The sequence below is a fragment of the Rattus norvegicus genome, chromosome 3, assembly GCF_036323735.1.
Source record: "Rattus norvegicus strain BN/NHsdMcwi chromosome 3, GRCr8, whole genome shotgun sequence".
Classification (NCBI taxonomy): domain Eukaryota; kingdom Metazoa; phylum Chordata; class Mammalia; order Rodentia; family Muridae; genus Rattus; species Rattus norvegicus.
The window spans coordinates 95,427,998-95,454,441 of record NC_086021.1 but is presented as its reverse complement, the minus strand read 5'-3'; the positions used below and the strand labels follow the sequence as shown (position 1 = coordinate 95,454,441).

At 36.1% G+C, this 26,444-nt stretch overlaps 1 protein-coding gene across 1 annotated transcript; it reads left to right on the top strand.

Annotated features, from left to right (window-relative positions):
* Nucleotides 1-4,681: 4,681 nt before the first annotated feature.
* Or4c112b (olfactory receptor family 4 subfamily C member 112B) lies at nucleotides 4,682-5,617 on the top strand. Its single transcript, NM_001000632.1, has one exon. It carries the CDS (start codon nucleotides 4,682-4,684, stop codon nucleotides 5,615-5,617), a length of 936 nt encoding a protein of 311 aa, NP_001000632.1.
* Nucleotides 5,618-26,444: the final 20,827 nt, after the last annotated feature.

The following is a 26,444-nucleotide window of genomic DNA, read 5'->3' as shown; positions in this document are numbered from 1 at the left end:
GACATTCTTACAGAAGGATTCTCTGTCCTCTGGATATTACAATTTTTCTTTAACACTAGAGAATTCCTCCTGAGCTTTAGGTACTGGATTTGATATTTAGATAGATTCGTTGGACAAAAAAGAGCAGTTGATCTTTATAATCTGGCCCTATTTGCTTTTCTTTAAGTATGCCCTTCTGTTTCAAAGAAAAACATTTTTTGATTTTTGATGAGAGATACACTTGCCTGTGTGTAATGTTGAGTTGAAATGCTTCTCATTTTCATGAAATTTCATTTATAATTGTTTATCTTAGTGCCTGTGATATTGATGTTTTTAGAAATTTGTGTCTGGTGCCAAAGCTTTCAAGGGCATTCCCACATTCTCTTATATCATGTTAAGCGAATCTTCTTTATAATGAGGTCTTTGATCCACTTCAAATAGAGTATTGTTCAGGGTGAGGATTATCCATGTGCTTACATTTTTCTTCATGTAGATATCATGTTAGACTATAAGCATTTCTTGTACATGTTTACTTTTACATTTCCATTCGCACAAAATTAACTGACTGGGATTCAGGCAGGTTGTGGAGATCAGGGAACCTGTATGGGTCTCACCTAGAAACTGCAGATTTTTTATTGCTGCATAGCTTGGTTTTCTTGTGCAAATCTAACCCTGTGTACAGGGGTTGTCTCTTATTAATTGCATATATGTGATTTCTCTACAAAAAAGCAGGTGTCCATTGTTGTGTCGATGATATCTATGTTTTACTTTAGATTCCATTGATTAACCTGTCTATTTTTAATGCCAATATTATGATGATTTTATTATTATAACTATAATACAGTTTGACGTCAGTGTTGGAGATATAGCAGGATGATATTTTATGACATAGCATTTGTTTTAGGTCTCCTAGTTTTTTTTTTATATAAAGTTCAGAATTGTTTTTTAAAGGCTTTAGAGAATTGTGTTTAAATTCTAGTGTGGATTGTAGAGAATTTATAGTTTCCTTGCAGTAAGATGACCATTTTTACTAAGTTTATTCTACAGATGTATGATGAGACGGGAGAGCTTACTCTCATATGATTGATATCTTCTTCAATCTACTTCTTCAAAAACTTTAAGTTTTTGACATACAAGTCTACTATATCATTTGAAAATGATACTTTGACTTCTTCCATTACAACTTGTGACTTTGTCATATTGAAGACATCCTTATCTCATTCCTAATTTTAGTGGAGTTACTTTGAGTTTCTTTCTATTTAATTTGATGTGGCTACCAGCTTATCTTATTGTGAGTTGCCCTTATTATGTTTAGGTCTATCCCTTCTATCCCTGATCTCTCATTCATTATCTTCACCTGTTTGTGCTTTCACAAATTTCTTCCAGGAACTTACTTATATTCTCCTTAAGAACCTTTGTCATATTTATGAAGGCAATTTCTGGCAATCATTGATTTTGTTTTTATATTAGTGTTTAAGCATCTAAGTTTGGCATCATTGTACTTCTTGGTGCTAATAACTGTTCCCTTCTTTAATTCTCAGGAGAATGTCTGTGTGTTTCCTGGTAAGAATATTTCAGAATTCATGCCCAGTGTGAGGGCTGAAGTTCTGGGTATAACACTTATAGGAATTGGGAGTTGACAATTAGGAATTGGAACGGTACAGAAGGAGGTGACTGAGCTGGTCCACTGGAGGTATAAATGCAGGGTATGCTACTGGGATCTGCATAATGCAGTGGAAATGAGGCAGAGAAGGAGAGCCTATGCTAAACAGAGTTTGAGATGAGCCTGTGGAATTAGATTTGAAGGGGAAGACACATAGTGAAGATTCCTTTGGAGAGTTTAGCCAGCAGGCTTCCAGAGAATGCCAATGGCAGCTGGTGACAGAAACAATGGAATGAGGTGGTGAGGGAGCCTATTGGAGAAGAACTTTGTGATCTGCTGCAGATAATGGCAGAAAGGATGTGGAGGCAGCAGCAAGTTATCTTATGTAGATGAGGCTAAGGGATTAGAGTTAGAGGAAAGGAAAGTGAAATTTACTTGTTTGCCTTTCTGTAAACAACTTCTTCACATTTCACATCTTTCTTCCCACATTCTAAATCACTCATTATTTATGTGTACTTTCCACAAAGTTCTTTCGCTATTCCTTTCAAAGAAATTCATTTGCCCAAGTGAAACCCAAGCATTGATGAATTTCACTTGCATAAAATATCTTGACCTACTCTACAGAAAACAGTAAGAGTTTAAGTCTGCTGGGGTCAGGGATCAGAAGTCCAGTGTAGGTTTTCTTCTTTTTTTTTATTCAAGTACTATTATTATATGGAATGTGGATTTTTATTTATTTTTTGTTTTTTTACGTTAAAAATTTTTTATTTTGTAATTTATGTATTTAAATTTCAAATGTTATCCCTTTTGTTGGTTCCTCAATCTCCTATCCACACTTCCCCTTCTTCTATAAGGATACTCTCCCTCCAACCTACCCACTACCACATCAACACCTTAGCATTGCCCTTTACTGGGGAAACATGCCTTCACAGGACCTCCTATTGATGACAGAAAATATCCTTTGCTACATATGCGCCTGGAACCATGGGGCCCATCATGTATATTCTTTGGTTGGTGTTTTAGTCCCTGGGAGCTCTGGTGGATCTGGTTGGTTGATATTGTTTTTCTTCCTATAGTGTTGTAAACTACTTAAGCTGCTTCAGTCCTTTTACTAAATCCTCCATTGACATCTCAGTGCTCAGTTTGATGGTCAGAAATTTCCAGGAATGAAACTACACTTGTGGTCCTTTCAGTTTCACCAGTTTATTGTCCATCTTGTTTTATAACTGGATGGGAACCAATAAATTGTATAATGATTTTCTCAGTCCATCATATATATATATGATGTCTGACACATATATATATCATCATATATATATATATATATGTCTGACACAATGACTTCATAGGGTTAGTTTATTCCAGTTTCTCTTGCAGTAGAGTGTGAATACATTCAGATTTCTGATTATAGATTCTAGTGTGTAACTGCTCTGAGGAAACCATGAGATGATTCTTTGGTTTGAATTCAATACAGTATCACTTCATGAGAGACATATTAATGAGTAAGTCATTTCTGTTCTTTTAGAGTTACAGTCTTTAAAATTGTCATATTTTTTCTTCCCAATAAAATTGATTTATTTTGAAACTTAAATTTTAAATAACAAATATGCATCTGTAAACAAATACATTTTATATGTGCATATATTTCAAAGGAATTATTAAATCATATTTATTATGAATTTTCAGTTATATAGAGAGGAAAGGTAAAAGATACTCTTTGTAGCCATGGCAAAGAGGGGTAGTTTATACAGAAGATGGAATATTGCCTTAGTATGTATTAAAGAGGGAGATACTTTTTCAAGTGAATTAATTGAATGTAGAATGTTGAGGTCATGTGTCTATGAATAACATTTTCATATTTAAATTTGACCTTCTTCATAGTCCTTAATGATGAGCATATAATTTGGTTATGAGCCTGTCTAATAGCAACCTCATACAAATTTCCAACTGTGTCAAACCTTATTAAATGATAGTTGTTATGAAGTAAAAATCATTATTAAGTAGCAGATTATTAAGTTTCAAGAGTCTAATTCAAAAATCAATGAATGATTTATGTCCTGCAGATCTGTGTTGTGACCAGTTTTCCTATGTGAGTTTTTCCTCTATCACTTGAACTTTTATCACTTACTCCTGCCTTTGACAAGATGCAACACAGGGAGATCATAAGAAGTTGTTTTCTTCTTATTGCTGAGAAATAGCCTAGAAAAAAATGCACTAGTACAACCATAAGTAAAATAGTCACAATTCTAAAAACTGATCCTTTGGAGATCTCAGAAGTCTTGGAATGTGTATTTCTTAAAACCTCTGGTAATCAATTCCTTTTTCAGTAGGTCTTGCAACATAGACTAAAACGTACAAATAAAAATGTAACAATTACCTCTGCCTTACAGTGTTTATCAAGAGCTTTATATCTGATTTATATTTCTTTCTTTATTTCCTTATTGATTTGGATTTCTAGGGGAGGGGATCTTCTAAAGCATTTTTGTGATGGCAACAGAGTACTTCTCACATTGTTCCAGTCAAATTTCAAAACGAAGTATAAGGGAAGAATAATATATCGCTGTGCTTCCTGGTGTAAATTAAATTGTAAAAGTAGCCACAGTTTCTATGTGTGCCAAAAAGTACACTTTGCCTCTTGTTCTGTTTGTACATGAGTGGTCTGACAAGTCACTGCAGGCTCCTCACCCATGGCTCCTTCCATGAAGAGACAGATATGCTTGAGAAATTCTGGTCGTTTGTTCCTATCTAGGTTATGTTTTCAAAATTCTCCTATAGAAAAAAAACAGATTTTAAAAAGCTGATTACTGGAAGATGAAGTATTTATTTCCACTCAAACAATTAATATCTTTGTAAAATACTTGAAGTTGGCTATTTTCAAATATTTAATCATCCATGTCTATATCATTTGTTCAGGTTGCACAACTATGGCCTTCAAAAATCCTTTTCATCTGTTTATTTTCAATTGTAATAGACTAATTCAATGAAATTTTAAAGGTATATAATCTTGTTGATGGAGATATCATGAATTTATAAGAAGTATTTTTTCTCATCATTGAAAATTTTATGTTAAGAAAGTTCAGTTCCCCTGTCTTATGAATCATGCAAAACCATAGCTTTGTCACTGAGTTCATACTTCTTGGGCTCTCACAGAACCTGAATGTCGAGAAAATGCTATTATGTTTGTTGTTATTTATCTATTTTGCAACTATTGCGGGCAACATGGTAATTGTGGTGACCATCATGTACAGTCCAGCACTGCTGGGCTCCCCCATGTACTTCTTTTTGATATTCCTGTCATTACTCGATGCTTGCACTTCTTCTAGTGTCATCCCCAAGATAATTATAGACTGCTTCTCTGAGAGGAAGACCATCTCCTTTGAATGTTGTATGATACAACTGTTTGCTGTCCACTTCTTCACTGGGGCAGAAGTCATTGTCCTGTCAGCCATGGCCTATGACCGCTATGTGGCCATCTGCAAGCCACTTCACTACTCTTCCATCATGACCCAGAGGCTCTGTGGAATTTTGGTGGTTGTGTCCTGGGCAGGGGGATTCTTGCATTCTATCATACAGGTTATCTTCACTTTGCAGCTGCCTTTCTGTGGACCCAATGTGATTGATCATTACATGTGTGACTTGTTCCCATTACTGAAGCTTGCCTGCACTGACACACACATTTATATCTTTATGATATTTGCCAACAGTGGTGCTATATGCATTATAATCTTCTCTTTATTGCTTGTCTCCTATGGTGTCATTTTGTTTTCTCTGAGAACCCACAGCTCTGAAGGTCGATGTAAAGCTCTCTCTACCTGTGGATCCCATATCATTGTCGTGCTTTTGTTTTTTGTTCCATGCATATTAATATATGCAAGACCCACTTCTGCATTCTCCTTTGAGAAAAACGTGGTTACGTTTATGAATGCTGTTACACCATTGATAAATCCTATGGTTTACACTTTCAGGAATAAGGAAATGAAGAATGCCATCAGAAAAATGTGGAAAAGATTAATAGTCATTTCTGATGAATTTTAAAATATTCTAATTTAGTGGGTAAGGACACTTGTTATACAACAGAATTATTTGAGATTTACTTTCTCTTACTTTTAAGGTCTTAACGAAGCATGAACTACATTCTTAATCCAATACTGGTACTCAGGGGATCTGTGAATCTGAGAGTTTTACCTCATTGTGGATTTACCCAATTTGTGTCTCTCCTGTGGCCCCTGTAAGGCCTTCTTTCATTGTTGTCTTCTATCTCCCCTGGCTATTACAGCTATATTCTGCCTCTTCTGCACAGCTCCCTCAGCTCTTTGAGGAACAAATTGATGAAGACATTCCATTTAGGACCGAATGTTCAAATGTCTTTCACTGTCTGCCTATTACCTAGTTGTGGTTGTAGGTCTCTGCATTAGTGACTATCACCTGAAGAAGAAGCTTTTCTGATAATAGCTAAGTGAAAATAGCTAAGTGAAATATGTATGCATAGATATATCAGAATCTTATATCTAAGTTCTTTAATAGTGTGCAGTTTCCCCTAAATCCTAGCTTATAGAATTTCAGGATCTTAGCCAACCAAGAAATGCCATCTATGGGTCCCATCTCATAGACAAAGTCTTAAATCTAAACAGGTAGGAGTTGATTGTTGCCAGAAATTTTCTCTACCCATTGAACTATCAAATATTGCAGATATATCACAATTGTAGTCTAAGGATTTGTAGCAAATTTAGCGTTGAACTTTTCCTCTGGTAGTATATAATCTACCTTCCAAGACCATGAACACTAGTCAGTAGGAGTAAATGCTTTTGGTAGGAATCAGCTCACATTCTCCATGTTCAATGAGATGTATAAGTATGGTCTTTGGGAACAGGGCTTTATCATTAATTAGTTTGCATAAAGGAAGCAGTAGTCTTGGCAATAACCTGTTTAAGAGGTTTCTTTTGGGCCCATTTGTCCAACAAATTTATTAGATACAGACCTTTCCTGGCACTCGATGTTTCACTTGATTATGTGAGGTTTGCTTTGTGTCCCCAATTATTTGATTATTCCATTTTTGTTTTTCCAAATTATATATTTAAAGAAGCTTTTACCATAGCAGGATTTATATGAACCCCTCAAATGGCCCCCAGTATTAGCTATTCCTTGCCACATTTCTTCCCTAACTCGCCTCTTTTCTTCACCTGTCCATTTAATCCTCCCATTCCTGTCACTTCTATCCTCCCAAATATACATTTTATTTACTCTACAGTTTACCCTTACCTCTTTTGCTATGTTTACTATATAACTTTTTACATAAAGTCTATGTTTGTACAGAATGTCATATGCCTATTGAAATCTTTAAAGATAACTTCTAATAAAATACATACCTACATACCATATTTTTTTTTCTGGACTGAATTACTTCTCTCATGATGTTTGGTTTTTATTTCTTTGTTTTTATTACTCTATTTAGAGACTTACTGTAATCCCCATGAAAATATTTGCACAATTCTTTTTTTTTTTTTTTTTTTTTTGCAAAAAGAGAGAGAGAGAGAGATTGGGTTAAATCACTTAGGATATTTTCTAGTTCCATCCATTTGCTCATGTCTACCTGGATTGTATTTCATTTTCTACTTCTCCTCCTCCCCTCTTACTTCCTCGTTTTTCTTCTTCCTATTCTTTTGTTGTTTCTTCTTTTTGTTCTTCTTGTCTTTGCTCTTATTCTTGTTGTTCTTCTTCTTTTTTTCTTCTTTTCCACCTTCTCTTCCTACTCTTCTTTTTATTCATCTTCCTCCTCCTCTCCCTTTTTGTTGTAGTTGTGGAATTTAAAACATTTGTAAACTATTCATTCCAATATGTGGTCTTGGTTCCCCTCTTCTTATACCTCATGTGTTCTCTCCAACCATCTCTCCCCATGTGCCTGTACCTTAGTGCCTCTGGCATACAATTGCAATATTTTCATACAAGTATATTATATTCTATATTCTATTTAATCCTAGACTATGGAAGGGTATGCTACAATATGTTGTCTGAAGTAGATGGAATGCACATTGTAACCATTAACAAACAGTAGAAAAAACTTATGATAAGATTAAGTTTAGGCTTTGCAATATACCATCAATGATTTAACGTGGTTCCATGATTCCCTACTCCTCCTTGAGAAGTATTGACAATTCAAGTGTTATGAAAAGTGTGTAATATTTTCTTCACCTACAATCCTACAGGTTAGTGCCTATGGTACAGAAATTAGGTCCATATATGTACATACAAACCACCATGAATAAAGTCACTCGTCAGTAAAAGAGACATGAATATACCAGGGATCATGTGAAAAGAGGATATGATGGGTGGAAAAGGATGAGATGGTGATGGACAGTGTGATCATAAGACATGGTGGAAGTATACAGAATTGTGAAAAATTGTGAAAGTAGAGTATAAAAAAATTTTAAGGTAAAGGAAATACTTCTAATATCATAACACCATTTATTTATAAATATTTCCTTACTGAGAAGTTTTCTAACAGTGTTCAACAATATTATGATTAGTTTCCTTACAGATGAATTGATATATTCTTTTTGACACCAGACTTTTCCCTTAAATTCTGCTTGTAGACACTTTTCTACATCAATTAAAGAATGGAACAGTCTACTCTTTCTGAAAATGAAGTATATGGAATTATTTCCATATAAAATCTTGTCCAAATTGTACAAACATACAGCACGTCTTTAGATGGGCATGGGAATATTATAAGCTTTGCAATAAGTAAAAAGTTGCTCAAGAGTATGTCATGGATTCTCATGGGACCAGAGAAATTATAAACCTTGGGGAACTAAGAATTGATCTTACAGATTCAAGATGTTTCTGAGAAAGCTTTTTAACTATCTGAGAGAGTAAAGTAGGGAACATTCAGATTCTTCTTTTATGTTTTTTTCAACAACCATGATGAACACAGCACTAAAGTAACACAGGTAACACCCTATACCAGAGTTTCACTCCTGTTGCCTTTCAAATGTGAAAGGAAGAGTTGCAAACAGTAGAGAATCATTGTTAATGCTGAGCAGAAAGGATGTTTATCACCAGATTTTTCACAGAAGTGACACTTGGTGAAGCAAAGTAAGAATATTACCTCTGTATGTATTTTTATAAATGCTTTTTAAATTTGTGACAAAGTAATTTAGCATGTGTGTATTGAAAGCAATCTACTATATGTAGCAACATAAAGGCCCCATAATGGTTTCTATGACTGGCTGTGTGCCAGCTGAGAGCTTTATGGAGATATCACTGACCAAAACAAGAAAAGTTCTTTATAGCCCCAACTTCATGAACATTTTTGTGGTTTATCAAGAATGGATTTTGGATTTTGCCAAATGCGTTTTCTGTCTTTAACATGATTGGATAACTCAGATCTTTCATTTTTAAGCTTGTCAATATGGTGAACTGTACCAGTTACCAGTATTGAAATTTTATTCCTGACACAAAATCCCTGTGTTCATGACTTATACTATTTTTAATGTAGTTAGGAGTAGCATGCTGATCATTTGTGTAAAATGATCTCATCCTTGTTTCTAAGCATTATGGAATGTGTTTCAATTTCTTGTGATGCCTTTGCTCTAGGTAACAACTGTCATGGTCCTGCCATGAACAGTCCTTTTAACAGTGACTTGAATTACATGAGCATTAAATTTTTTGATCACCATTGACAGAATTAATCAACCATCTACCCGGAATTTTCTTCGTGATGAAATATTTAACTATAAATTAATTTTCTTTAATTTCTCTTCCTTTTCATGGGATATTTATATATGCATTTGAATGTTATTCCCTTGTCCTGTTCCCCCTCCAGAAACCCGCTATCCCATCTCCCATGCTCCTGCTTCTATGAGGGTGCTCGCAAACCTAACCCCATATCCATTTCCACCTCCCCACACAGACATTCTCTACACTGAGGCATCAAGCCTTGACAAGACAAAGGGTTTCTCCACCCATTGATGCCCCAAAAGACCATCCTCTGCTACATATGCACCTGGAGCTATAGGTGTATCCCTGTGTACTCTTGGGATGCTGATTTAGTCCCTGGGAGCTCTGGGTAGAAAGGTTAGTTGATCCTGTTGTTTTTCCCACGGGGTTGCAAACCCCTTCAGCTATTTCAGTCCTTTCTGTAACTTCTCCGTTGGGGACCCTGTTCTCAGTTCAGTGGTTGGCTGAAAACATCCACCTATGTATTTCTCAGGCTCTGGCAGGGCCTTTCAGGAGACAGCTATATCAGGCTCTTGTTGCATGAACTCTTTGGCATCCACCGAATTGTCTGGGATTGGTGGATGTATATGGGATGGATCCCCAAGTAGGGGCAGTCTTTGCATGGGCTTTCCTTCAGTCTCAATATTATCTCCCCAGAATATTTTCCCCCTTCTAAGATGTTCTGAAATATCCACAATTTGGTCTTCCTTCTTCCTGAGCTTCATGTGGTTTGTGAATTGTATCAAGGATATTACAAGCTTTTGGGCTAATATCTCTTATCAGTGAGTGCATACCATGTGTGTTCTTTTGTTGTTGGGTTACCTCACTCATGATGATATTTTATAGTTTCATCCATTTGCCTGTGAATTTCATGAAGGCATTGCTTTAATAACTGAGTAGTATTCCATGTTGTAAAGGGACCACATTTTCTATATCCATTTCAGTTTTGAAGGATATCTGAGTTCTTTCCAGCTTCTAGCTATTATAAATAATGCACTATGCACATAGTGGAGCATGTTTTCTTGCTTAATGTTGGAGGATATTTCCGGTATATGCCCGGGAGTGGTATATCTGTGTCATCAGGAGGAACTATGTCCAGGTTTCTAAGGAACCACCAGACTGATTTCCAGAACAGTTTTACCAATCAACAATGGAGGTGTGTTCCTCTTTCTCCACATCCTTGTCAGCATTTGCTGAGACCTAAGTTTCATTATAGATTTTGTGATTTGATTTCTCTTTTCATCATGCATGCCAGTATTTATTTATTTGTGGGTATGTGTGTGTGCATGTGGTGTATTCATGTGTTTGTGTGTACATATGAGTACAGATACATAGATAAAGGGTCACCAATGAGATTTCTTGCTGATTTCTCTTCACCATATTTTTTAAAGTAATGGATTTTCCTCAACCATAACACCTATTCTTCAGCTTAGGTCACTGGCCAGTGAGAATTGTCAATATCATTGTCCCATTGTTCCTAAGAATAAGATTATAAGCATCCTAAAATTTCTGACTTTTTTACATAAAGGCTATATATTTGCACTCAGATTCTCACTCTTCACAGAAAGCACGGTATGAGATGAACAATCTCTAATACTGAAAGTTTATTTTGTTTGTTCACTAAAGTTATCTGCTATCATCTTTTATAGTTTTATGTTTGTTGATAATGAAGAAGGAGGAAGAAAGCAAAATAATAGTATTTTGACCAAGAAACAAATAAGGAAGAAATGTTATAGGATAAAAGACTATAATGATGATGATGATTTAAGACCAATAGTAATAATAATACCCTGGGAGATACAATTTTGAATAAAGAATTGCTTTTATATTATTTATGTCTTAAGAATGTATTTTATGATCTTTCTGGATTCCCTCTGTGCCAGAGGCTGACACTGTGCCATAGCTTTTGGTAACCTGATCCTGCCTGGAAAAACTGGTCTCCCAGGAGTGCTGACACTTCTGAGAGCTCAGGTGAGACCAACATTTCTGCTCACAGGGACCTTTGGAGAGCCCTTATGACACAGGAACCTAGGAGTAGTCTGGGACTGGATATTTCTGGTACCCATCTGCACCTGGCTCTCACCCTGAGCCATGGCTCTCTGTACCGAGATCCTATCCAGAGAGAGTTGGTCTCCCATGAGTACTGACATGTAGACTTACAGGAGGATCAAGTAACTGTCAAAGGCAGCAAGACCAGCTAACACCAGAGATAATCAAATGTCAAGAGGCAAGTGCAAGAAACTAAGCAACAGAAACTGAGGCCACTTGGCATCTTCAGAAACCATTATGCCCACCATAAGTCATGAATACTCCAACACACTGGAAAAGCAAGATTCTGATTTAAAATCACATCTCATGGTGATGTTAGAGGACTTTACAAAGGACATAAATAACCCCTAAAAGAAATACAGGAGAACGCAGGTAAAAAGTAGAAGCCCTTAAAGAGGAAACACAAAAATCCCTTAAAGAATTACAGGAAAACATAACCAAGTAGGTGAAGGTATTGAATAAAGACATTCTGTATTTAAAAATACAAATAAAAACAATAAAAAATCACAAAGGAGACAACCCTGAAAAACAAAAAAACAAAACAACAACAACAACAACAAAAAAAAAAAAAAACCAAAAACCTAGGAAAGAAAGTAGGAATCATAGATGCAAGCATCGCCAAAAGAATACAAGAGATAGAAGAAAGACTCTTAGGATCAGAAGGTACCATAGTAAATACTGACACAACTGTCAAGGAAAATGCAAAATGCAAAAAAAAAAAAATCCTAACCTAAAACATCCAGGAAATCCAGGACACAATGAGAAGATCAAACCTAAGGATAACATGTATAGAAGAGATTAAAGAATCCCACCTTAAATGGCCAATAAATATCTTCAACAAAATTAAAGAAGAAAACTTCCCTAACCTAAAGAAAGAGATCCATATATACATACAAGTAGCCTACAGAACTCTAAGTAAATTGGACCAGGAAAGAAATTCCTACTGTCACATCAAGGTTAAAATAACAAATGCACTAAACAAAGAAAAAATATTAAAAGCAGTAAGGGAAAAAGTCAAGTAACATATAAAGGCAGACCTATCAAAATTACACTAGACTTCTCAACAGAGGCTATGAAAGCTAGAAGAACCTGGTCAGATGTCATACAGACACTAAGAGAACACAAATGCCAGACCCGGCTACTATATTCAGCAAATCCTCAATTATCATAGATGGAGAAACTAAGATATTCCATGATAAAACCAAATTTACACAATATCTTTCCACAAATCCAGCCCTACATAGTATAATAGGTGGAAAACTCCAGTACAAGGAGGGAAACTATACCCTAAAGAAAGCAAAAAAGTAATCTTCTTTCAACTAACCCCCAAAAAATCATACCCACACAAATATAATTCCACCTCTAACAACAAAAGTAATAGGAAACATCAATCATTGGTCCCTAATATCTCTTAATGTCAATGGACTCAATTCTCCAAGAAAGAGAGGCCAACAGACTGGATACATAAACAGGACCCAGCATTTTACTGAATGCAGCAAACATTCCTCAGTGACAAAGACAGACACTTCCACATGATAAGAGTCTGAGAAAACAGAATTTCCAAGAAAATGGTCCCAAGGAACAGCTGGAGTAGCCATTCTAATATCAAATAAAATCAACTTTCATCCGGAAGTTCTCAAAAAAAGATAAGGCAGGATACAATACACTCAAGGAAAAATCCACCAAGATGAACTTTCAATTCTGAATATCTATGCTCCAATGCAAAGACACCGACATTCACATAAAAACTTTACTAAAGCTCAAATCACACATTGCACCACACATAGTAATAGTGGGAGACTTCAAAACCCCACTCTCATCAATGGATCATGGAAACAGAATATAAACAGAGACACAGTAAAACTAACCAAAGTTATAAAGTTAATGGAGTTAACAGCTATCTATAGAATATTTCATCCTAAAATAAAAAATATATACCTTCTTTCCAGCACTTCATGGTACCTTTTCCAAAACTGATCATATAACTGGTCACAAAACAGGCCTCCACAAATCCAAGAAGATTGAAATAATCCCATGCATCTTATCAAGTCACCATGGACTAAACCTGATCTTCCACAACAAGAAAACCAACAGAAAGCCCACATGCACAGGGAAGCTGAACAACCTTCTACTCAATGATAACTTGGTTAAGAAAGAAATAAAGAAAGTTATTAAAGACTTTTCAGAATTCATTAAACACACCAAATTTATGGGACACAAAGAAAGTAGTGCTAAGAGGAAACCTTATAACTCTAAGTGACTCCAAAAAGAAAATGGAGAGACCATGCACTAGTAGCTTGACTGCATATCTGAAAGCTCTAGAACAAAAGTAAGCAAATACACCCAAGAGGAGTAGAAGACAGGAAATAATCAAACTCAGTTCTGAAATCAACCAAATAGAAACAATAAGAATTATACAAAGAATCAGCAAAAGCAGGAAGAGCTGGCTTGTTGAGAAAATCAATAATAATCAATAATAAGCCTGTAGCCAGACAAACCAGAGGGCATGGAGACAGTATTCAAATTAACAAAACCTAAGTGTAAAGGAAGACATATTAACAGAAAATTAGGAAATTCAAAAAAATCTTCAGATCCTACTACAAAAGCCTATACTCAACAAAACATGAAAATATGGAGAAATGGGCAACTCTCTACACAGATAAAAGGTAGCAAAGATAAATCAGGATCAGAAAACCATTTAAATAGTCCCATATCCCCTAAAGAAGTAGAAGCAGTATTAAAAGTTTTCCAAACAAAAACAAAAATACCTCTGCCCAAGGTATGATGTAGACCTTAGGAATCGGGAAGAACTGTTTAGGTAAGAAACTATAGACTAACCTCTGTCATTTTAATTAATATATGACATCTAGAATATAGTTTATCAATCTTTGGTCCCTGATAGTGTAGACTAAGTTTAATGTAGATTAACAGCTTGAAAATAGATAACTAGCTCCTTACATCAAGGTAATCCACTACTGGATAAGTTCATTAGTCAATTTATTAGTTAGTTATTTTTTTAAAACCAAACTACTAAGACTCTTATTTTAAAAAAGATCAAACAAGTTTGTGTTACAGGCTTCATATTAAATGAATGTTCTTAGTAACCCGTGTCTCACGGTGAAAAATTGGACAGGAAAATTATATGTACATTCTGAGGATTTGAAAGCTGAGAAAGTATATGAAGTATATGAGGTAGGTATCTGAGTGATACAGATTAAAGGAGATGAAAAAATGATTTCAGATGGAAAATGTTCTAAGGTGTATATGTACAAACTGAAGAGGCATAAAAAATTACGGCACATAAAAAAGAGGAGAAATGTTTCATAACTCCCATGCTGTTGTTATAATATGATTTTTAAAAGTTCAGAATTTTAACACAGATCAATGGAGTTCTGGTAAGCTGGTGGAGTACTAGGTGCTTACAATCAAAAGCTCAAGAGGAAAAATTCCCTTAGGTTGTCTCCTAAATATAGACTTACAGATGCTTCTCACCATACTAAAACTTCTGTTTAATTTATATAGTCAGCCTTCTGGAATGAGTGAAGAATGTTCCATGTCTTTTAACTCAAACCTATAGTTTTTATTAGGTCTCAAAGGCAAGAGTCTACTCATGCTGTCTTACATACACCTACTAAATGCTTTTTCTACTAATGTACACCCTTTTGCAAACTACAATTCACATAAACTTCAGAAAATGAAAAAGTCGTAAGACTTGAATCCACACGCCAGAGATCAAATAGACTTCAGGTAAGTGTATCTGTCTATTCTTGAAGATGTTGTTCCCCCTTGACCTTGGGATTCCATACCTTCCTCAATTACTAGACATTTTTGACTTCTTCTTTAGTCTATATTTGTCTCAGAAGATTTTCACTTGGGTGACAGACCACATCCAGGGATCACTTGAGGCCTGTAAGCTGCTGCACACTGGACTTGCTGAAAGCTGATATAAACCAGTCCAGCCTATGTGATTCCTCCCTATCTTTCAGCTCAACCAGGCAATCAGATGTTTCTTATAAATGCCCAGCCATTGACTAGCACTTCAGTCTTCTTGGGCCCCAATGACAACTGTCCTAATGCCAGCCAGAACTGTTACAAAAGAGAATATGCTTCTATCCATTGTTCCAGCTATTAGGCTGAAATGCTAAGTCAAAAAGACAATCCCTGTGTCCATGCTGAAAAAGAACAAAACTTGAATTCATAGTTCTTATATAAAGGCTGTTCCTAATGGAAGATCAGATGACTTAGATGTCAGATGGAAATTCTCTCAATATCCAAAAGACATGTGAGGTAAGACTCAAAGTCCAATATTTCATTGGTCCCTCCCTTTCTTATCCCAGTAATCCTAACTCCCCTTTTATTAGTTAACTCTACTCCCAGCAATGGGGATATGGGCAGACCGCTACTTTCTACACCTTGCCTGGCCTGTTCACCATGACTCATTAAAACCCTCCCCTGTTTTGTCTATGTCTGCATTTTGGCAGGAAAACTTTTGGTTTTTAGGACCAAATTTATGTTCCCCCCGTTACACACACAGTGGACAGTGACTCAGATCTTGAGAAAAGTGACAAATTGAGCACTTAATAAAGATACAACTCAGAGGGGGAAATGAGAGAATATAGCTTATTTCATTTTGAAATAGTCAGGCACCTTAGACCTTACACTTCAATTTCCCAGAACAACAATCCAGGCTTCTCTGAAAAGCTACAGAAAAAGGACAGCCAATCAGCAACTGTCCCTACATCTGACTAGGGGCTTACAACAGATAAAAAATTGCACCTATCAGGTAACCCTCCTTTCTTTGATGTATGAAGTAATCAGAAGTGTACAAATATCCCATACTATAAACTGAACCAATCACAATGAAGGTGAACTAAACAGAACTATAAAACCCTTAACTGCTTTTAAAGGGGCCCGTGCTCTTCCCTCATGTTCACTGCCACATTGTTTTGATGGTTGATCCCACATGGTAGCTGTTACTGTAGAATAAATGCTCTTATCCTTTGCATACTATTTGAGTCTGGGGTCTTTCAGTGATTCGTACACACTTACACACCCAATTTTTCTTTCCATTAAAACAAACCATAACAACTTCAAGTCCATTTTGTGTTGTGTGAATATGGAATGTGTCCTTGAGATTTGCTGACCTGCCAGGATTGCATCCTTAAGACAAGTGACTAGCTGTCTCCCATCAGATTCAAATTTTAATATCTCCTAAGCTAGAATGCCCTCACCTGCTTATTACTTCCATTCTGGAATATGATCCTTTCCAGACTGTTACAACTGATGTGATTTCATGCATATTTCTCTTCTGCGGCGTCCAAAAAGTAGTTTTCTTATAGTCATCCATCATTTATATATATATATATATATTTTAATACATTTTTCTCAATGGCCCATGAGACCTGTGGGATGGGGTATAGTGTAGACATCCAACTGGGGCTCTGTGATCCCACTCCTTGTTTTCTTATTCTCTAAAAAATGACAAGTTATAGGTGCTTGTGTTAATTGTTATCCACAAATAACACATTTCTCTGCAAGTTGAAGACAGAAAAATGGGAGTTGAAAGAAGTCTCAATTTAATACTATGTACACTGAACAGAATAATAAAAGCCTTTCCAATAGGACCTATGACTGATGTAATCACTTGCTTTTGCTCTTCTTAACAGAACAAGGCTTGAGTTCAATCTGTTGAGGCAAGACTTAAGTAAAACCACCATGTTGTTGGTCACTTTAGTAGCTTTTGTGCTCCCATTGTACCAGTGAACATATTTTGTTCAGGTCAGTAATTATTGAATCTTTCAGAGATCTCAGTTTGCTGAGATTTTTGTTTAACTTTGTTCTCTGATAACTTATCTCATAGCTTCTAATATTATAAGAGCTAGCTGGCATATATGTGAAACTCTGAGATTAATCAGAGACAGGAGGACTATATCTGGAACTTAACTATGGTAAATTAATGGGGTGTTTCTTTTAAGAATCTGATTTCATTTTGCCTCTGTCCTGGGAAGATCCTCTCATTATATATATCACATTCATTAATAAATAAAGTATTTTATTAGTAACAGTCTTCACATAATTCCTTACATATTCATTGATACCTTTGACAGATAGAATTTTAATTAAGTTCTGCACCCACTGTAAAATTGTCTGCTCTTTCTGAAAATGATGGTATATGAATTTACTATCAAATAACAACCTCTTCTAAATTGAAAAAAAAAGTATACAAGATGTCCATGAAAGCAATATAAACAGTGGAATAAATGAAACATTACATAAAATTGGTTCTTGGATCTCATGTGGCCAGAAACTTTTCATGTCCTGAGAGAGCTAAGAATTAGTATCACGGATTCATGATATCTCAGGGAATCCTCTTTAAATTCCAGATGTAATGAGGAGGCAATTTTGGATCCTTTGTTATGGTTTTTTCAGCAGCCATGATGAATACAGCAACCAGGAAACAGAGGTAACATCCTCTACCCTTACTGCCAGAGATCCTCTAGTGTTGTATCTTAGATTTGGAAATATGAGCTGGAAAGAAGGAGAGAATCTTGATCTGCCCTGAATGAAAAGGACAGCAGTCTTCATATTTTTCACAGAGCGGCTCTTTGGTAAAATACTATGCACCCTTATGAAAGATTTTTAATTTGTGATAAAGTGATTTAACATTTGGGTACTGTGTGCAGCCTATTGAATTTAGAAAACCAAGTGTTTTTCACCTCACATCTATTTGTTTTTGAGAGACATCTATAAACTGTGATGCTCAGCTTACTTAATCTCAGTATAAATTTTATGACAAAAAATAGTGTTTTTCAATTTACAAAACATTACGTGAGGAGAACAGAGAATAATAACTCAGAAAAAATTGTTCAAGATCCCCTGGGTCTCAAATAACTGTTGTAGCGTAATGTCCTTCCATGTATTTATCCTTCCAAGAAAGTTCTTCCCAATAATTTTTTTAAGCATTTATTCCTTTCCAGGCTTAGGGAAATTAAACAACTCTAAAATTTTCAACTTCATGTTAAAATCAAACAATTTAAAAATCCAGCAAAAATATAATTTCCTATTATCTGTCTGACAATGCTTTGATTATTTAAACATATGTTCATTAATGAACTAGTAACTAACCATTATAAAGTTGTCTTGAAAGACAAAATGCTTTGATATTATTTAAAGAATATTAATATGAATAATGATAAACAGACACCTCTCTGTACCTTCAGTAGCTATACAAATCCAATATAAAATGTTCTAGTTCTACAAATACACAAAAGTATAGGTGACAGAGAAGTACAGGTTAAGAAAGTTTAAATCAAGTCATATAGTGAATTTTTCTGATTTAATCTTGTCCACTTTGATTCCTCAGTGCATTAGCATTCTTTGAACTCTTAGGAGTTCAAATTAAGTAGGTGAAGCTCTTTGGTGCTAGGATTCAGGCTTGCTCTCTTAAAATGAGCAGAATGTATTAAGACATAGAAAAGGTGAAGAAACCCATCAGGAAGGACCTGAAAGGAATGAAAAAAATCTCTTTTCCCTAAATTTCAAAAAATATTCAGCCAGCAAAGCTGAGACACTTAGGGCAAAAGAATAACATAGTAGGCAGAGAAAAGATCAGTAATCTGGTGCAATACATTTTTCAGGAAGTCAAATAAATAAACCTTGTTAGCTACAATGACAGAAAATGAAGATCTTACTGGTAGATAATATTTTTTTGTTTAAAAAATAAGATAGACTCAGGAAATTAAACATATGAGATGATTTCATGTATATTTTTAATAAATTATCATCATGTATAAAAACAATAGACCTTTTTGTTTGTTTGTCTTCCTTCCTCCTTTTTCTTTTTTCTTTTTTATAGTCAGGTTTAGTTCTTTCCTGGGCTCCTGGGTCCTCATTTGCACAAGTCATTGGTTGATCACTTCCAGAAGTTCTATACCATATTTGTCCCCAGCACATTTTACAAGCAGGACAGAGTTATTGCTTTGTGGCTTGATTGATGTACTAGTCCCACTGCTTGGATTGACTATATGGGTTTTTACCTAGTATTATTGTAAGTTATTATGTCATATTCCAGTGATATCCCAGGGAGGTGTGCTCTTGTTTTTTAATGGAAATAGAGGAGGAGTGGATGGGGGAGAGATGAGATCAGAGAACTGGGAGGAGAAAAGGGAAGGGAAACTCCCATCAGAATATAACGTATAAAAGAATAAACAACATAGACATTTATTTTAAATAACTTTAAAAGCAACTACTCAGAATGGCAATCCTTTATTCACTTCCCTGACCATTTTGAATATTACATGTGCTTCACAGTTATTGAAGACATTCTGTTGTCTGAGGGTATGTTGACACTACAATTATGTTAGCTGTTTGCATGAATGGGGAGGAAAGTGGATTGTAGATTTCCCTAGGTCACTTCTCTGGAGATAGCTCAGTGACCTCCTTTCTGCTTTATGTTACCTGAGAAAATAGTTTACCTCTATAAGAGTTTCAAATACATGGCTGCTATAGAAAAGATTATGGAATATTTAGTGTAACATAGTAGATACCTAGTATATTTATAGATAACAATATAAAATAATTGAGTTATTCCTAAATGAGATTATGGATTGAAAACCATAGAGAAATCAATTGGGATATGGTCACATCCAATATTGGGAAAGATTACAATATAATGAATTAATCCACATAAGATGCCGTATTAAATCATTACTTCCAAATTTGAAAATCAGGATGAACAGAAAATATGACTTTTTTGTCAGAAATTGGGAAGAAATTATTTTTTGTGCATTTAATCTTGGTATTAAATGTACAGTTTCTTAATTATAATAAAAACAATAAAATTCTTACTGATGGAATTGATCATTTTAAACTTTCTTCTGGAAATTAGTTTATATTCATAATATTTGTGAATGGTGAATATTGTTCCTTTTATTTTCTCATTTTTAAAACTTTAAGAAAGCATCACTTTGATATCGTATAATTACTTTTATTTTTAGAATCGTGTGATACTAATTTGTAATAGCTTACTTTACTGCGTCAACCTTTATGAATGTTTTACGTGTTCTCAATTTTTAGTTTTTAAATACTGCATTATATTGTGTTCTAAATTTTCTTATATTATTTTGATTTAGAAAAATATCTGGGGGAGAACTCTTCTTTCGATAATAATAACATTTTTTCAGGTTCTGCAGCTACATCTAATATGTATTCCATAATAATTTCAAGAAAAATGAAATGCCAAAGTAATGGAAGTACATTTTTTTTATTAACTTGAGTATTTCTTATATACATTTCAAGTGTTATTCCCTTTCCCGGTTTCCGGGCAAAATCCCCCTCCCCCCTCCCCTTCCTTGTGGGTGTTCCCCTCCCAACCCTCCCCCCATTGCCGCCCTCCCCCCATAGACTAGTTCACTGGGGGTTCAGTCTTAGCAGGACCCAGGGCTTCCCCTTCCACTGGTGCTCTTACTAGGATATTCATTGCTACCTATGGGGTCAGAGTCCAGGGTCAGTCCATGTATAGTCTTTAGGTAGTGGCTTAGTCCCTGGAAGCTCTGGTTGCTTGGCATTGTTGTACATATGGGGTCTCGAGCCCCTTCAAGCTCTTCCAGTTCTTTCTCTGATTCCTTCAACGGGGGACCTATTCTCAGTTCAGTGGTTTGCTGCTGGCATTCGCATCTGTATTTGCTGTATTCTGGCTGTGTCTCTCAGGAGCGATCTACATCCGGCTCCTGTCGGTCTGCACTTCTTTGCTTCATCCATCTTGTCCAATTGGGTGGCTGTATATGTATGGGCCAAATGTGGGGCAGGCTCTGAATGGGTGTTCCTTCAGTCTCTGTTTTAATCTTTGCCTCTCCCTTCCCTGCCAAGGGTATTCTTTTTCCTCATTTAAAGAAGGAGTGAAGCATTCACATTTTGACCATCCGTCTTGAGTTTCGTTTGTTCTAGGGATCTAGGGTAATTCAAGCATTTGGGCTAATAGCCACTTATCAATGAGTGCATACCATGTATGTCTTTCTGTGATTGGGTTAGCTCACTCAGGATGATATTTTCCAGTTCCAACCATTTGCCTACGAATTTCATAAACTCGTTGTTTTTGATAGCTGAGTAATATTCCATTGTGTAGATGTACCACATTTTCTGTATCCATTCCGCTGTTGAAGGGCATCTGGGTTCTTTCCATTTTCTGGCTATTATAAATAAGGCTGCGATGAACATAGTGGAGCACGTGTCTCTTTTATATGTTGAGGCATCTTTTGGGTATATGCCCAAGAGAGGTATAGCTGGATCCTCAGGCAGTTCAATGTCCAATTTTCTGAGGAACCTCCAGAATGATTTCCAGAATGGTTTTACCAGTCTGCAATCCCACCAACAATGGAGGAGTGTTCCTCTTTCTCCACATCCTCGCCAGCATCTGCTGTCACCTGAGTTTTTGATCTTAGCCATTCTCACTGGTGTGAGGTGAAATCTCAGGGTTGTTTTGATTTGCATTTCCCTTATGACTAAAGATGTTGAACATTTCTTTAGGTGTTTCTCAGCCATTCGGCATTCCTCAGCTGTGAATTCTTTGTTTAGCTCTGAACCCCATTTTTTAATAGGGTTATTTGTTTCCCTGCGGTCTAACTTCTTGAGTTCTTTGTATATTTTGGATATAAGGCCTCTATCTGTTGTAGGATTGGTAAAGATCTTTTCCCAATCTGTTGGTTGCCGTTTTGTCCTAACCACAGTGTCCTTTGCCTTACAGAAGCTTTGCAGTTTTATGAGATCCCATTTGTCGATTCTTTATCTTAGAGCATAAGCCATTGGTGTTTTGTTCAGGAAATTTTTTCCAGTGCCCATGTGTTCCAGATGCTTCCCTAGTTTTTCTTCTATTAGTTTGAGTGTGTCTGGTTTGATGTGGAGGTCCTTGATCCACTTGGACTTAAGCTTTGTACAGTGTGATAAGCATGGATCGATCTGCATTCTTCTACATGTTGCCCTCCAGTTGAACCAGCACCATTTGCTGAAAATGCTATCTTTTTTCCATTGGATGGTTTTGGCTCCTTTGTCAAAAATCAAGTGACCATAGGTGTGTGGGTTCATTTCTGGGTCTTCAATTCTATTCCATTGGTCTATCTGTCTGTCTCTGTACCAATACCATGCAGTTTTTATCACTATTGCTCTGTAATACTGCTTGAGTTCAGGGATAGTGATTCCCCCTGAAGTTCTTTTATTGTTGAGGATAGCTTTAGCTATCCTGGGTTTTTTGTTATTACAGATGAATTTGCAAATTGTTCTGTCTAACTCTTTGAAGAATTGGATTGGTATTTTGATGGGGATTGCATTGAATCTGTAGATTGCTTTTGGTAAAATGGCCATTTTTACTATATTAATCCTGCCAATCCATGAGCATGGGAGATCTTTCCATCTTCTGAGGTCTTCTTCAATTTCTTTCCTCAGTGTCTTGAAGTTCTTATTGTACAGATCTTTTACTTGCTTGGTTAAAGTCACACCGAGGTACTTTATATTATTTGGGTCTATTATGAAGGGTGTCGTTTCCCTAATTTCTTTCTCGGCTTGTTTCTCTTTTGTATAGAGGAAGGCAACTGATTTAGTTGAGTTAATTTTATACCCAGCCACTTTGCTGAAGTTGTTTATCAGCTTTAGTAGTTCTCTGGTGGAACTTTTGGGATCACTTAAATATACTATCATGTCATCTGCAAATAGTGATATTTTGACTTCTTCTTTTCCGATCTGTATCCCCTTGATCTCCTTTTGTTGTCTGATTGCTCTGGCAGGAACTTCAAGAACTATATTGAATAAGTAGGGAGAGAGTGGGCAGCCTTGTCTAGTCCCTGATTTTAGTGGGATTGCTTCCAGTTTCTCTCCATTTAGTTTAATGTTAGCAACTGGTTTGCTGTATATGGCTTTTACTATGTTTAGGTATGGGCCTTGAATTCCTATTCTTTCCAGGACTTTTATCGTGAAGGGGTGTTGAATTTTGTCAAATGCTTTCTCAGCATCTAATGAAATGATCATGTGGTTCTGTTCTTTCAGTTTGTTTATATAATGGATCACGTTGATGGTTTTCCTTATATTAAACCATCCCTGCATGCCTGGGATGAAGCCTACTTGATCATGGTGGATGATTGTTTTGATGTGCTCTTGGATTCGGTTTGCCAGAATTTTATTGAGTATTTTTGCGTTGATATTCATAAGGGAAATTGGTCTGAAGTTCTCTTTCTTTGTTGTGTCTTTGTGTGGTTTAGGTATAAGAGTAATTGAGGCTTCGTAGAAGGAATTCGGTAGTGCTCCATCTGTTTCAATTTTATGGAATAGTTTGGATAATATTGGTATGAGGTCTTCTATGAAGGTTTGATAGAATTCTGCACTAAACCCGTCTGGACCTGGGCTCTTTTTGGTTGGGAGACCTTTAATGACTGCTTCTATTTCCTTAGGAGTTATGGGGTTGTTTAACTGGTTTATCTGTTCCTGATTTAACTTCGATACCTGGTATCTGTCTAGGAAATTGTCCATTTCCTGAAGATTTTCAAGTTTTGTTGAATACAGGTTTTTATAGTAAGATCTGATGATTTTTTGAATTTCCTCTGAATCTGTTGTTATGTCTCCCTTTTCATTTCCGATTTTGTTTGGACGCACTCTCTGTGTCCTCTCGTTAGTCTGGCTAAGGGTTTATCTATCTTGTTGATTTTCTCAAAGAACCAACTTTTGGTTCTGTTGATTCTTTCTATGGTCCTTTTTGTTTCTACTTGGTTGATTTCAGCTCTGAGTTTGATTATTTCCTGCCTTCTACTCCTCCTGGTTGTATTTGCTTCTTTTTGTTCTAGAGCTTTTAGGTCTGCTGTCAAGCTGCTGACATATGCTCTTTCCTGTTTCTTTCTGCAGGCACTCACCACAATTAGTTTTCGTCTTAGCACAGCTTTCATTGTGTCCCATAAGTTTGGGTATGTTGTATCTTCATTTTCATTAAATTCTAAAAAGTTTTTAATTTCTTTCTTTATTTCTTCCTTGAGCAGGTTATCATTGAGTAGAGCATTGTTCAATTTCCACGTATATGTGGGCATTCTTCCCTTATTGTTATTGAAGACCAGTTTTAGGCCGTGGTGGTCCGATAGCACGCATGGGATTATCTCTATCTTTCTGTACCTGTTGAGGCCCGTTTTTTGACCAATTATATGGTCAATTTTGGAGAAAGTACCATGAGGAGCTGAGAAGAAGGTATATCCTTTTGCTTTAGGATAGAATGTTCTATAAATATCCGTTAAGTCCATTTGGCTCATGACTTCTCTTAGTCTGTCGACATCACTGTTTAATTTCTGTTTCCATGATCTGTCCATTGATGAGAGTGGGGTGTTGAAGTCTCCCACTATTATTGTGTGAGGTGCAATGTGTGTTTTGAGCTTTAGTAAGGTTTCTTTTACATATGTAGGTGCCCTTGTATTTGGGGCATAGATATTTAGGATTGAGAGTTCATCTTGGTGGATTTTTCCTTTGATGAATATGAAGTGTCCTTCCTTATCTTTTTTGATGACTTTTAGTTGGAAATTGATTTTATTTGATATTAGAATGGCTACTCCAGCTTGCTTCTTCTGACCATTTGCTTGGAAAGTTGTTTTCCAGCCTTTCACTCTGAAGTAGTGTCTGTCTTTGTCTCTGAGGTGTGTTTCCTGTAGGCAGCAGAATGCAGGGTCCTCGTTGCGTATCCAGTTTGTTAATCTATGTCTTTTTATTGGGGAGTTGAGGCCATTGATATTGAGAGATATTAAGGAATAGTGATTATTGTTTCCCTTTATATTCATATTTGGATGTGAGGTTATGTTTGTGTGCTTTCATTCTCTTTGTTTTGTTGCCAAGACGATTAGTTTCTTGCTTCTTCTAGGGTATAGCTTGCCTCCTTATGTTGGGCTTTACCATTTATTATCCTTTGTAGTGCTGGATTTGTAGAAAGATATTGTGTAAATTTGGTTTTGTCATGGAATATCTTGGTTTCTCCATCAATGTTAATTGAGAGTTTTGCTGGATACAGTAACCTGGGCTGGCATTTGTGTTCTCTTAGGGTCTGTATGACATCAGTCCAGGATCTTCTGGCCTTCATAGTTTCTGGCGAGAAGTCTGGTGTGATTCTGATAGGTCTCCCTTTATATGTTACTTGACCTTTTTCCCTTACTGCTTTTAATATTCTTTCTTTATTTTGTGCGTTTGGTGTTTTGACAATTATGTGACGGGAGGTGTTTCTTTTCTGGTCCAATCTATTTGGAGTTCTGTAGGCTTCTTGTATGTCTATGGGTATCTCTTTTTTTAGGTTAGGGAAGTTTTCTTCTATGATTTTGTTGAAGATATTTACTGGTCCTTTGAGCTGGGAGTCTTCACTCTCTTCTATACCTATTATCCTTAGGTTTGATCTTCTCATTGAGTCATGGATTTCCTGTATGTTTTGGACCAGTAGCGTTTTCTGCTTTACATTATCTTTGACAGTTGAGTCAATGATTTCTATGGAATCTTCTGCTCCTGAGATTCTCTCTTCCATCTCTTGAATTCTGTTGGTGAGGCTTGTATCTACAGCTCCTTGTCTCTTCTTTTGGTTTTCTATATCCAGGGTTGTTTCCATGTGTTCTTTCTTGATTGCTTCTATTTCCATTTTTAATTCCTTCAACTGTTTGATTGTGTTTTCCTGGAATTCTTTCAGGGATTTTTGCGATTCCTCTCTGTAGGCTTCTACTTGTTCTCTAAGGGAGTTCTTCATGTCTTTCTTGAAGTCCTCCAGCATCATGATCAAATATGATTTTGAAAATAGATCTTGCTTTTCTGGTGTGTTTGGATATTCCATGTTTGTTTTGATGGGAGAATTGGGCTCCGATGGTGCCATGTAGTCTTGGTTTCTGTTGCTTGGGTTCCTGCGCTTGCCTCTCGCCATCAGATTATCTCTAGTGTTACTTTGTTCTGCTATTTCTGACAGTGGCTAGACTGTCCTATAAGCCTGTGTGACAGGAGTGCTGTAGACCTGTTTTCCTCTCTTTCAGTCAGTTATGGGGACAGAGTGTTCTGCTTTCTGGCATGTAGTTTTTCCTCTCTACAGGTCTTCAGCTGTTCCTGTGGGCCT

Coding starts and splice junctions, on each gene's coding strand:
- Or4c112b (NM_001000632.1), top strand. CDS start 4,682: ATGCAAAACCATAGCTTTGTCACTGAGTTCATACTTCTTGGGCTCTCA.